Source organism: Halichoeres trimaculatus, unplaced genomic scaffold (genome assembly GCF_033239565.1).
Source record: "Halichoeres trimaculatus isolate MK-OKI-2021-1 unplaced genomic scaffold, fHalTri1.1 fHalTri1_scaffold_4, whole genome shotgun sequence".
Lineage (NCBI taxonomy): Eukaryota > Metazoa > Chordata > Actinopteri > Labriformes > Labridae > Halichoeres > Halichoeres trimaculatus.
In genome coordinates, this window is record NW_027437182.1 from 28,301,285 (window position 1) to 28,315,754 (window position 14,470).

Here is a 14,470-nt window from a genome sequence, read left to right on the forward strand (position 1 = left end):
CACACCTCTTTCGCACTGCTTTCAACCATTAATCCAAAGTCCCTTTTCAATGCTCTATGTTTTTACCTTGCACTGTAACCTTTTGCTTTTATCTGTTTTCTATTGTTCACGTATTTTTTATCCGCACTTTTAACTTTTTATGTAAAGCGACTTTGAGTTTTCTGAAAAGCGCTCTATAAATAAAATTTATTATTATCATTATTATTAAAAAAAAGTTTTGTTCCACGTATACTCGTGTTCTCTCACAGTCTGCAAAGAGGAAGCACAAAACAGACCATAAGTGGCATGGCAACCACAAATAATCAACAACTTGAGCTGAAAGATCCCCCGATATCTTTGAGGTTTCCTGAGTGGGAACATTTTGGTTTCCCAGTGAAACACATCAGTGGACAAAGACAAGTCGACAAGACATTTGTAGTGCGCCAACGTTGTTCAACAGTCATAGGCTACAGCGGTGGCAACAAGTCTTATTTGTTACAGCATCTCAAGAGGCACCACACGAACATTAACTTAACTAGAACTAGGAGAAAGGAGATTGTGGAGCAAACTTGATTTTTCTGGCAAAAAGCATGAAAGTTAAATGAAGCTAATCAGACATTCAAGCTGGAACTGAATCATCAATGCTGCCCTTTGGACTATGTGGAAACGTTTCTTTCCCTAAAAAGAAAAAAAGACAATATCTCACTTTGTAAGCCTCCAAGCTTGAACTGTTCATTTTGTACTTGAGACTTTGTATATTTGTTTACAACAGGAGACTGAGAAAATAACCTCACTTTTGTTTTTCTTCATCATAAACCTTTTTTCTTATCCTTGAATGCTTTAACAACCTTTTCTTTATTGTGGACTGTTTTGGTTGAATGTTGCAGAATTATTCTTATTCTTTTTATGTTTTGTATGTTAATGCTGCAATTTAGAGAAAACAACAGAAAATAGAAATTCAAAATGTTCATAATAAAATTAAAAAAGGTGCATTCGTGTCCCTTGTACCAAAAATGTACAAAACCAAAATTTTTGTGTACCGCTACACACCTACTACCCTCCTTTGACACCGTTTTCATTGCACATCTGAAGAAGCATCATGAGTTAGTGAGAAGTTACTTTACTGAAAAATGAGTAGAAACAGAGTCAAAGACCAGCTGAACAAATATGATCACTGGATTTTTTTTGCTCTTTAAAACCAGCATTTCAAAGAAGAGGAAGATATGGTTTCGCTCAAGTTAATGATGGACTTTGATTGGATTCATGATTGTAAGTATTGGTTTGTCTGATGTCTGCAAATATCTATCATGGTTAATCAGGACTAAGATAACTTCATATATTCTAATTTGAGCCTCAAACTTGTGCAAAAAAAAAAAAAAATGACTTGTGGCTTGTTCAGGTGGCAGTTTGACTGCTTGGTTTAATGTTTCAGTGAAGATCAGGTCTTATTAATGTTATTTATGAAGCTGGGGTTTGATAATCGTCTGATAAAGTGCAGCAAACAGAAACAGTGCACAGGAATCTGCTGCGGTGGAAAGTCTCCATATTTCATGCTGCTGCAGAAGAAAAGACATCCAGACGTGTTTAGTTCCTCGTCTGTGACAGGCTCACAAGACAAACAGACGATACCAAACCATGGCAAAGTGACATGCAGTAAACACACAAATCAAGGGGAAATTCTAGCACTGTACGCACTGTAAAAATACACAAGCAGTGATACAACTAAACTGACAAATGTGCCCCTACGCTCCAGTGAATCTCTGAGGGGCTGAACGGCATGGGAATGAGCTTTTAACAGAGGAACGGGGGAGGAAGAAAGGAGTCCCATTGCGAAAGAGTTGAATTACCATATCACTGAGGAGCAAATACAAAGCTCCTTGAGAGCAGCGGGGGATCCGTCATCCAGTGAAGAGCGGTGTTGAAATGTGGATATTTCTGAGTGCTCACACACCACACACTGGTAATAAGCAGCGGGGGGAGATCACACGCTTGTTTAAAGCTCACACAGAGCATCCTGAGAAATCCAGGCTGCAATGTGACACAAACCTGGATGTGGAGAAATCTTTGGTCACTCCTTGTAGGATTTCACTGAACGCTATAAACAAACTCATAAACATGGATTCAAGAATCTGCACAACAACAAAACCACTTTCTAAACGAACAGGAGTCAGTAGCCGATGTGTCCTCGAGCCATGCAGTATCCCAGCTTGTTCTGGTTCCCCAGGAAAGACATGAGGCCCACGTACGCATCGATGGGGATGCTTTGATTCAGCACCAGGACGCCGTTAGCCTTCCCAGGAACGGGCTTCGTGGCGTGGACTTTCTGTGCTGCATCTTTGAGCTTCTCACCAAAACTCTGGATCTGAAAACAAAACACACCAGAATCAGGATCGACAGTTGACTCTTTACATCCTCCTCTGGATTATATAACCTCCCCTCACACATGAAGTCCTGATGTGAAACAGAAACTTCCAGAAACTTCAGGACCTGAAAGCTTCCTTATTATTTCTTCAATCATGCAGCTCACAGCTGTGTCAGACACACATTTTTTAACATTAATAAAACATGTTAGAGGGCACTTATATGACACAAACACAGCAGAAACAACACATTATCATGTTTAAAGAGGTGAGCAGTAGGGCTGTGCCATATCATACAGTCTACGATAATACCAGTGTAATTTTTTTGACAATATAAATTTGTCATTTCGCGATATTTACAGTGCAGAGACGCAATGACGTATGACGCTCCCTGCTGTGTACAGAACAACAATGGCTGAGAACAAAAGTAGCACTGCAGCATCAACTCCATCCTCACATGAGGATTTAGAGCCTAAGGGGCTGACATCAGCCGACCAAAAAAGCAAACTTTTGAAAACAGCATCCAGAGTGGGATTTCTCTTAAACGCTGCCATCTCTGTTGTTGTGTAAACAATAAGCCGGTGTTTTCAGTGGAAACACTGACATCCTACTCTGCTTCGTGCGAGCGCATACAATAGGACAACAGTACCGTTGTTACGATTGTCGCAAACTACCAATCTGCTGAATCTGGTGACTTTTTTTATACAAAATGTGCATCCTTTGCTCCACTTTTGAACTTAGAATTCCCCATACACCAGATGATCAGCCAAACTCCACTTCGGTGGAGATCTCTACTTCTGGACAGGACAGTTATAGCGCCACCTACAGGCCTGGCATGCTTACTACAGCATTTTCAGTCCCTCTGTGTTTCTGTGTAAACCCAGATTTTTTTCACTGCGTTTTAAAGTTTTCAGATGAAACATCATGTAAATGGGGCCTAAAAGAGGAGCTACCTCAGTGATGTGGAGGTGGTTTGGCTGACCAAAGATCAGACAAGCAGCAAAACACATTAAATGAAAAATGTGCAGGAAGACTGTTATCGCAAAGGCTGGCAACACCACAAACATGTTCCACCACCTAAAGCTGAAACACACGGCCGAACACAACCAGGCTCTGAGGACACGTGAGGAGGACGTGAAAGCTACATTATTATAGGTGGATTTTTTGCCTCTACAACAGTGCGTGTGGTCGAGCTGAACGTCCGAACCCTATATAAGCATTACCCCTAATCCATACCTAAAGCGTGAGCGCCGTGCAGCGCAGTCCTGCAGATATTAGACACTTTCCAATTCATACTGGATGCATCTCTGGAGCGCCGTGCAGCACCGCGCCGTGCAGCACCGCGCCGTGCAGCACCGCGCCGTGCAGCACCGCGCCGTGCAGCACCGCGCCGTGCAGCACCGCGCCGTGCAGCACCGCGCCGTGCAGCACCGCGCCATGCAGCACCGCGCCATGCAGCAGAGCACAGGGCAGCAGAGCACAGGGCAGCAGAGCACAGGGCAGCAGAGCACAGGGCAGCAGAGCACAGGGCAGCAGAGCACAGGGCAGCAGAGCACAGGGCAGGGCCCATAGCATCTGGGTACCTGAGCTCACAAGATCACAGGAAAACCACATGTTCCTGCAGGAATCCACCCATGACAACAAACTTTCATGGTGATTAATCAGTATGTTAAGCTCATTCGGCCCTCTCCAAACTTCAGCTCCTTCAGTCCATGCCTTCTACTTTATGTTGGTGTCCTTACAGAAAAAATGTGTTGTGTTGTTTGGAATTAAGATTAACTTTTCCTCCACCAAAACACCACATTTCTTCTGGATCTGACCTACTCACTTACTATATTTACATTTCAAGCCTGTGTAGTAGTAGTAACTGATTGGAAAAGTGGCTTCCATACTGTGTGTGCAATAAAAATGCTGTTCAGCAACCTCTAATAATAAGTTGTTCGTTTTTTTCCCCATATCTTTATAAATATCGTTATTGCAAATTTCCTTAATATATCATTATTTAATTTTGGGGCTATATTGCTCACCCCCATTGAGCAGTGAAGAGCATAAAGCAGAAACCACCTGAGCATGAAGTCATCATCACCCTGCCCATCACACAGTGGTAAGCTGCTTCACTCTCAGCTCTACTAAGAGGTTTTATTGTTTTCTACTAATTCATCTGAGTTATTGAAACATTCAAACACATGTTGCAGTGATTTTAACACGTTGCAGTCATTAAATCTGAAGTCACCTCATCCCACTGAACAGGAGGGCGGCTCTCAGCCACCACATCCTGCTATACAGCAAAGCTTTAGGAGCAGAACCACACCTCAACCGTGACTCTTCCTGTGCTCTTATTCACCCAAACCTTTCCCTCTCGTCCCCTTTTGTTCCCACGTTTCACACCCATCCCTTGTTCCTCCCTTTTTCTTTCTATATCTTTTTCCCTCCTATACCCAGGGCCCTGAAGGTGGCTCCTTATGCTCTGGAAATGCAACAAATGCCCTTACAGGCTTTCTCAAAATCACAACATTAAAAGTCAATTTCCTTCTTCCAATTAAATCAATTAATCCTGTAGATGGTGTGGTCCATTTTAACAATGTTTAACATATGCAGTAAAACCTGATGGTGTTCTTGTTGATGCAGACAATTTAACAAGTCCATAGCTTTCAGTCTCCAATGGTAGAGATAACTGTTGGTCTGTTGACCATGACAAAAAAACTACGCAACACCTGGGTATTTGGTATTTTAAACAGTTTTACTTTAATATTCAAAAAGGGGATATTGTGCTTTTTCCCTTTCTACAACACGAATATGAAGGAACGATGCTGGATGTTCAAACTAAAAACCAAACGTCCTCATATTTGTCTGTTGTAGAAATAAGTCTGATCTAAAAATAGCACAAGATCTTCACGACATTTGCTGAAATGATGAGGTCATCACATAAGGATCTCCTGACTGTTTAAGGACAAACTTGAGGGGTGGGCCGCAAACACCAAGGTCTGCTCATAACTCTGGCCCAACAGGCCTCCAGAGGGTTGGCCAATAAAAGGGAAGAGGTTTTTTTTTCATCTCTTTTTCGTCATTTTTGCATTTGGAGTGGGTCATTACTTTGTATGGCTCATTTGTCATGGACACCAAACTTTTTGTGGCTTCAGTGATATTTTTACTATTTTTGCTCCTGTGTTTGTCTGGAGATCCTACATGTAACCATGACTGCATTGTTAACATCTGAACTCAGCTGTTAGCAGTCTGTAGCATGTCAATGCTAACTGGTGCAAGGCCAGATGTCTTCCCACAAAGTGAGAAGAAGGAGGTGAGGACAACGTGCTGGTTCCCAGGTGTGAGCTAAGAAGTGACAACATAGACCTGACCTTCCATCCATTGTTATTGGGATGCCATGCTATTCACAGACATGGCTAACAGAGCTAACATCAGACAACAACGCCACACTGGAACAGCTTCACCTGCTGTGAGCAGACAGGATCCAGGAGACAGAGACTGAACAGACTGCTGAATAAGCTCAGTCCTGGACCCTGTGGAGGTGGAGGCTGGCTGAACTGGACAATGATGGACAAGCTGTCAGCATCTATTTTCTTATGGACCTTTTTGCACTTTATATACACTTTCTTACTTTTGTTTTTCTTGGTCGCTGCTGTGACTCCTGAATTTCCTCTTTGAGATAAATAAAATATTTTCTATTCTATTCTATTCTATTCTATTCTATTCTATTCTATTCTATTCTATTCTATTATATTCTATTATATTCTATTCTACCAAGACGAGCATGATTGGCTGTCGAACACCAACAGGATCAGGCTTTACTGATCACACCGGTAACAAACTGGACTGATCCATACAGGTCCAGGGCTACGGGGTGCAACCAGCTGGCCGGTTGACTTATGTCAAATTAATTCAAAGCTTGATACACCTCTGTTGGTACGATGCATGTGCATATGTTTGCTGTGAATGAACATTCACAGGTTTATTATGAGATGTTTAACACCTTGGCTCATAACTCATAGCCAACACATTAAATTACTCATTGACTGTCATCACTGAATTGTGTGCTGCTGATTGAAGCTCACTCAGTGCCACTCCATCATTAAACTTTACATTCATAGCAAATGTTTTCCAGCTGTGTACACAGGTTTCAGGTGTCAGTCAATAAAATGTGTCATTACAGATTCCTCTGAATTTCATTTAGGCTCAAACAGCATGCCATGTCGTTACACAATGTGTTACACTTTAGGAATAACAGTACTCTATGGTTTCATTCTTTGTTCCTCCTCATGCTGAGTCACCTGCTCACTCACATCAACACCTTGGTTATTATGTTGAAAGTCATATCCCAGTTAAAAACCGATCAATAGTTATAAAACCAGGTCTTAGGACACAGTTTGTATTCCTGGTTTGATATTTCTCTCCATGAACACCTGATCAGACTGTGGAGCCTGAGGATCCAGATGTGAAGGAGTTCAGAGCGTTTCAGGAGGCGTCCAAACGCAGAGATTACACACAGCATAAAGTCAGGCTTAGTTCCAGTAAATCTTTTCTGTGTGACGATGACTCATCTGACCACATATAAAGTGTCTGCATGATTCCCTCAGTACACACCTCCACCTGCATTAGTCACTGAACAATCACATCAAATTCACATATTTCAACACTCTGACGGGGGAAAAGTTCACTGCACCCTGATAAAAAAACTTTCTCCAGAAGATACTCTCTACTGCAGCTGCTCCATCATTTCAGACTGATGTGCTGAGAAGGTCAAAGATAAACAGCGCTCACACTCGAGCCAGTCTTCACTGTGAGGAGTCACTGTAACATTAATGATGAGCTCAGTGTTACACTGCAAAAAGCTAGCTCTTAAAAACAAGAAGAAACCAAGAACACTTAGAAAAAATGGTACAAATGATCATAATAATAAAAAAAAGTTTTAGACCAGGAGTAAATAACTTTTCACTTTGCAACCCAAAAAGCGCTCCTCTGCTGTGTGGTCCCACCTACAGGCTAATTCAAAAACAGACAAAGAAATGAAGAAAAAAAGGGCCTAAAAAATAATTCAGCTGATCTGTAAAAAATTACCTCTGTCTGTGCACCTTTCTGTCCCCCCAAAATTCATCCGCTGCCACTGATACCGCTGTTATCCTGCTGCAGTCACCTCGGGGGGTTTGTGGCAACAAAGAAATGTATAAAACACATCAAACATTTTTGGTTTTCTTTGATATTAAACGTAACTACTATTCTTGTCTATATTTTTGTCACAATAGCACTTGCAAATAGTTTTAGATTTCTGGAAATTTCTGGGCATCTCACTCCCAACTTTGTGTGAAATACTTTTTGTGCACAAAAATTTTGTTTTTATTAAAAAAAAAGTTTTGCTGAAGAAAAATGATGTAGAAACTAACTGAAAAAAACAAAGTAATCTGACGTCATGCCTTTGAACTTAAAATGTTTTTAACATCTTTTAAATACAGTGTTAGAGTTACACTGAATCTGCATTGCAGGGATATCACATGTCAAAATAAAAAACCTGTGGCACCAGTTCTGACCAGTAATTCCATTAAATTGACAATAACCTGAAGTTCATTTGTCATAAATTCACTCAAACATTTTCCCCCTGTCAGTCACTTGGATGCAGCTGCTTCGAGGACCATGATGAGACTTTCCCTCACACTGAATACCTGTTAGCTGCTCATTTTGGGCTAACTATCATCACCAACATTACACTTTGTGATGCAAAATTTCAGGTCAGAGAATGTTTAATTTTAATCCTTTCTCTGTGTTGAAAAATACTCAGACTTTAATTAAGAACCAATTGCGCTGGAGTCATGACGGGAACGTTTGTTTTTAACAGTAAAGTGCTGCCTTCATGGTCCACGCAGATATGTTTCATGGTCTTACTCTTACACATTGTTATTCTTTTCTTTTTAACTACACATAAAACTTTCCACATTCACCCATTCACACCACATTCATAAACTGATGGCAGAGGTTACTTTATCAGGGGATTATAATTCGCACACCACTGAATACGTTCCTGTAGCAGTTTGGGGTTTAGTGTCTTGCCGAGGACATTTAGGCCCTGTTTACACGACAACGTTTTATCCAAAAACGCTGAAGTGCAGTGAAAAAAAATCTGTGTTTGGACTGAAAACGCTATAGTGAGCATGCCAGGCCTGTAGTCAACGCTACAACTGTCTTGTTCAGGAGCCACTTTTGGGAGATCTCCACCGAAGTAGAGTTGAGCCTTTCATCTGGTGTGTTGGGGAATACTAAGTGCAAAGGTGGAGCAACAGATGCACATTTTGTCTAAAGACAGTCGGCAGATACAGCAGATTGAGCAGCACAAGCTCAACACGGTAGTCTGTGACGATTGTAACAATGGTACTGTTGTTTTTGCAAGCACGAACTGGAGCTTGACGTCAGCGTTTCCACTGAAAACGCCGGCTTACCATTTATGCAGCAAAGGTGTCAGCAGCGTTTCAGAAAAAAACACACTCTGGAGGCTGTTTATGTGTCAGCGTGAGGTCGAAACGCAACAAATCTTTTGCGTTTCGACCTAAAACCGTTGTTAGTGTAAACAGCCCCTTAAGCAAGTGACTGCAGGATCTGGGATTAAACACTACATTCTATCCCCCCCATCTTTTGCTGCACAAAGTGGCCTTTAACAGTTTACAACCTGGATACCTGACAATCCCACTTTTTGTTTTCAGGTGTACGTCAAGGCAGAAAAAATCTCAAACACTAAAAAACCTCAACACCTGTACTTGGGGAAACCATCAAGGTTAAAGTCAGAAAAATCAGATTAATAAAGCTTTCTGTCTGTTTTACTTGCCTGAGAATGAAGGATTAACCATAAAACTGTTTTCAATCAATCATTACCTAATCTTCTATTTCTGATGTTTAAAAGTATGGAGGACTACTGAATCCATTTCTGGTAAATTGCTTCACCAAGCAGCTTTATTTTAAAGCACTTAGTCCCTAAAACCATAAATTAAAATCAGGTTTTGGTCACAGTAACTTGAAAATTCAATTCAGATCTGATCAGAAATTTAACATGCAACTGGTTATTTGTTGAGGAATAATTTATAGGAATAAAGGACACATTCTGTGATAAATCCTAACTCTGTAGTCACTGACTGATGAACTTACATCACAGAGAGAGGTAAACGATTCGTTCATGTTCCTCACAGGGTGGTAGGTGAACGTGATGAAGGGGTAGTCGGTGGTGAAGGGGTTCCACCTGGAGGTAAAGGAGGGCTCTCTCAGCCGGTCCCAGAAGACCCGCACACCGTCCCCGGCCCTCCTAAAAAAACACACAACAACAAACCTCATGAGCCTCGAGTGACGAACATCAGACACTTTAACTGAATATCAAACTGTGTGGTTGAGTTAAGCTGCAACACAAAGCAAAAATTGTACACGTTTGTTTTCCACTGACATAAACTGGACTGGTGCTAAAAAGTCCAGTGAAGGCACCACGACTGCTTCAAGTTCCTCACAGTCATTCCTGCAGAGATCAAGGTTTTTCTGCACCTTCATGGACCATATTTTTTCCTCACACATCCCATTGACTAACGTTTTCCTAAATTTGGGCATGTAACTGGTCTTTTTACTGGGACAACGTTGTAAAAACGCTCAAAAGAAATGACACTAATCTGTCCTCAGGGCCATGTTTAATTTAAGAGAATCTCATGTTTACCAGGCTTAGCGGTATCTACAGAGTCTTCATTATGCTCTCTCTTCTCTTTTCCTTTTCTTCAGTCATTTTAAAGTAAATACTGTAGGTTTAATGAAATCGCCCTGGGGTCATATCTTTCCTCAGCTGAGAGAAACCTCAGAAGACTGAGAGCAAACAGAGCAAACACTCACAGATCCCATCTTTGAAACTATGCCAGTGTTGATCTAAATGCTGTGAAGATCCTTACAACTCTTTATTTACTATTTGTCCATCAAGTCTGATCTGAGGCTCTCATAGCTTTAGGACTAAGATCTGGGGGTGAAACAGTTTCTTTGTCTCTGTTCAAAAAGTAAAAGGTCACAGTGAGTTCAGCACATCTTTCCCTGCAACTCTTCTCAGGTCAGCAGTGTTTTCCTGCAGAATATTCAAATAAACCTAAGCTCAAACAGAAAAGAGATCTGCAGAAGTTACAGAAGAAACTTTGGATTGAACTGAAGTTCATGAGTTAGCTCCACTGAGGCACTGACTGCACTTATCCTAAAGGGTCTGAAGACATGAACCTGGCCTCACTTTAAAAATAATCCTCATCACTCAACGTTAATTGAGCATTTAAACTTGTAACTTCAACATTTTGGAGGGATAATCAGCTCATGAAATGGCTAATTTGCATGAAACTACGACTTTTTTTATTAACAATTGTTTATTCGAGATACCATCTTTCCAGCTTTATGCATTTCCCGTTTTAAGTTTAAGCAAATGTCAGGACACATCAACCATTGTCTGTGTGAACGATAGCCACCCTCAAACAATAAACAACTTATAACCACGACTTCCCTTTTATTAACCTTAACAGGTCTAGACCTGTTCATGTTTAAGGAAAAAGTCCTGAGATAAAGTTTATTATGATTTGGCGCTACATAAATAAAGATTGACTGATTGATACAGATTGAGTGCTGTAAGGTTCACCGACCAGTTCACAACTTCAGAAGCTATCACACAGACTTGTCTTCAAATGAAATGCCTCCATTGTTTGTTTCATTACTTCCTGTAATGCTTGTTCACCTGTTTCCAGAGTCTCTATATCACTGTAGATAGTAAGTTACACAGAAGCTGCAATTTCACTTTTTTTCTGTTATCACAAAAAATAAATACATGACATTAAATAAATAAAGTAAAATAAATAAAAAAAGGAAAATAAATAAATACTTAAATAGATAAATAAATAAATAAAATAAATAAAATAAAAAATAAACATTATAATTAAACTTGAAATAAACAACACACACCAATCTAAAAAAAGAAAATTTTCAGCTAGGCTGAATTCAGCATTTCCAATATGGCCTCCGGCAACAGTGGGCTTCAAAACTCTGCACCAGAAACAAATGAGTGATGTCATACAGACTATGTCAATGAATGTCAGAGTCTGGATTTTACAGAATGATGCTGATTCTAAATTTTTCTTTTGCAGATACAGATAATTGTTATTAAATTCAACTTATACAACTAATCATACAACTGCAGAAACAATAGGCAAAAACCTCTTCAAATAATATGAGATAAAACAAAGGTCCTGTTTAGTTTGCAACATCTAGATACTTTAAAGGGTTTATAATCCTTTTTCCACAGCTCTTTGCTGCATGATACTACCCACTCTAGCTCTCATTTTGTAACTTTCTCTCTGTCCCTCAAAATCTCAGGCCAGTCATGATTGAAAGCAAAAGAAACAAAAAAAAACCCCAATATGAATTATTTTACCTTTACAAGACGAAGATATGGGATCATCTATTAGATCTATATTACCAAATATATTATATTTGATGCATGACTCATAGAGACCTCTATCTCACCAACATGAAAAATAATTTCCAAAAAACTTTTTGCAAAATGTAAAAATAAATAATATATAAAATAAATATTAAAAACAAAAAATGTGATTGTGGAGCAAAGTTTTTTAAAATACTCGTGCACTCACAAAACATCCTAATGGACAAAAAGGAACATTCTGTTTATCTACACAGCATGACTCAGGCCCAACACGTGAACTAAGATTAATTTTAACAAAACAAACCTTGGATTCAGTTCATGGTGGATTTGGGGCAGCCACATTACCATCCCTTTTTCTTTGTGGCTGACTGATCATCACCTGTTAAACAAAGCAGGAAAACAACTCCCAGATAAAGCCCGGTTCTAAACAGTAGCAAGAAAAACCTGCAGCGACAGGTTTGACTTCTTAATCCAACATAATGACACTCATCGTAGAAAAACAAAGACGACTGTTACAGAAGGTTAATTACTACACAAAGGAGGGAAGATTTTGGAGGGAAATGAGCAACAACAACAAACAGTCACTCATTGGTTGATATAAACTCATGATCATGTTAACTGAACGTTCACCTTGAATAAATGCAACACTACTGCATGGTGTAAATTTGTTCAATGCTGCTTTTTAATCCTTTTTTGAAATATTTTTTTTCAGCATTTGAGTCCATTCATAAAAAAGGTGACTTAAAGAAAACATCCGGAATGGTCCTCACATAAAAAAAGATAAGACTAAATGATATCAGCTGTTCTCAACCAAAGGGTGGTCTTATGGTAATTCAGCCCTGAAATATCTACACAGACAGCCCCTTCCACAAATGAATGGCTGACATTTATTGAATAGCTTCAGGGCTCGAAGGGCCTGATATTCCTCACACAGGTAACTCAGAGTGGGATATTGTAAAATGAAGAAAGTCGTAACCTACAGAGCTGAAAATGAATGGATGCAGGTGTGAGAAGAACTGCAGTTCCTCTAGAGTCCACTGGAGGCTGGACGTAAAAGCCAAAGAATCCTCATTGAGCTCTGTAAACAAGCTCGTTTTAACATTAAACATGTTAACAGATGGATTTGTAGGCCAGTTCTGGTTTGTTTAAGTGCTCGCAGACACTAAATACAGTGTAGGTGATTTTTTGACAGTGCAATTGTTTTGAAGGGTGAGTGTTTACATAATTTGGCACAGTAAGCTGACAGACAGGTCAGCATGTTGCACTTTGCCAGGAGGTTGGAAGTGAGCATTAGCTCCAACTATTTACCTGCTTTTAAGGTAACAGAAAATTGTGAGGGATTGGAAGAGTAGGTGATTTTCCATGCTGGACATGAACACAGCATTTCAAGGTTATATATTGAAGAATAAATTTGTTAAATTGAAAATAAAATAAAAAAAATCTTCATGATTAAGCAAATTGATATTTTTTACCACATTAACACAAAAAGTACCGAAAATTGGAACCGTTGAGTACCGGTACCGATTGCAAGGTACCGGGCATTGGTTCCGCATCAATTCAAATGTAAGGTAAAGGTACCCACCCCAAGCTGTCCGGGTGCTTGTGCTCGTGCATGAAGTAAACCGTGCTGAAGCCCACTTCTCCAAAGCGTGCCAAAGCAGAGAAGTAAATCGTGTGACCGTGTCCTTACTTTCTGTGTTCACACATTGGCTCAAATCAACTTAATTCAGACTTTCACTCAGAGTTTTGCAGAAGAAAGTCAGCCTAAAGTCCATCCGGACATCTTACAGATTTTCAGGGTGTACTCCATGTGTAGAAAGGGCACACACATATTGTAACTCCTGTCTGGTTAACAAAGGGTTAGCAGTTGACACTAGAGCAGAACATGTCAAAGCAGTTGACAGATAAGAGTCACATTGCCCTGTTCCAAGCTGTCCAGCATCACTCTGCCCTGTTTTCTCATCATTCCTCTGCTTCCAATACGGTGTTTTCAGCTTTGTTTGATGAAGAGGTTCAAAAACTTTAAAGCAGCTCCAATATCCTTCTGGTTGTATGATAATAGTTGTGGATATCCTGTTGCCTTCCAGACCCTTTAAAATCAGACACAAATGCTTTTGCATGTCTGAGAACAAACCCATAAACCAGTTTTAATAATCTCTTTAACCTTTGACTGGATATTAAAACTCTGGGCTTTATTTAGTCTCAAACTGTCCATCATAAAGCATCTTTAATTTACATCGCCAACTTTCTGAACCTCTGAAAAAGATCGTAGTTACAAAGCCAAGCTTGTTTTGGCAATTAAACATCTTGTTTAGGTGTTATTGTGATTCTGTCAACAGCTGTAACTACTGTTGCTGGTATTAAATGTCTGCAAGTTTGTGCAACAGTCTCCTCCATAATGAACCTGTACTGCTTTGCATAAAAAGTTAAAGAGACACAAATGAAGATGCAGGAGATTTCCCAACAGTGTTCTGATTTTTCATAATGATCTGTCACTTTGATTTCACCACAAGCCTTGTGCAAGAACACTTCCTGCCAAACAGAATCAAACACCTGAGGCTAAACAATAGCGCTGAAGCTGTTGATATGTCACCGTCCCAGGGAGGGGCCGCATCATAATGCAGTCATCCAGCCCTGTTTACACAAGTGCTTTCAGAATGACAATGCTGCTGCTGCTGAACATTTCGTGCCTCCT

General features: G+C 40.0%; 1 protein-coding gene across 1 annotated transcript in view; it reads right to left on the bottom strand.

The window, feature by feature from the left end:
- Positions 1-972: 972 nt before the first annotated feature.
- Positions 973-14,470, bottom strand: part of tprg1 (tumor protein p63 regulated 1) — a 37,611-nt gene continuing 24,113 nt past the window's right edge. Inside the window, exons 5-6 of the mRNA XM_074668605.1 lie at positions 9,483-9,636; positions 973-2,341 (exon numbers count right to left, since the gene is read on the bottom strand). Of these exons, the coding sequence (XP_074524706.1) occupies positions 2,147-2,341; positions 9,483-9,636 (349 nt within the window). The 3' untranslated portion in view covers positions 973-2,146. The remainder of the gene's footprint in view (positions 2,342-9,482; positions 9,637-14,470) is intronic.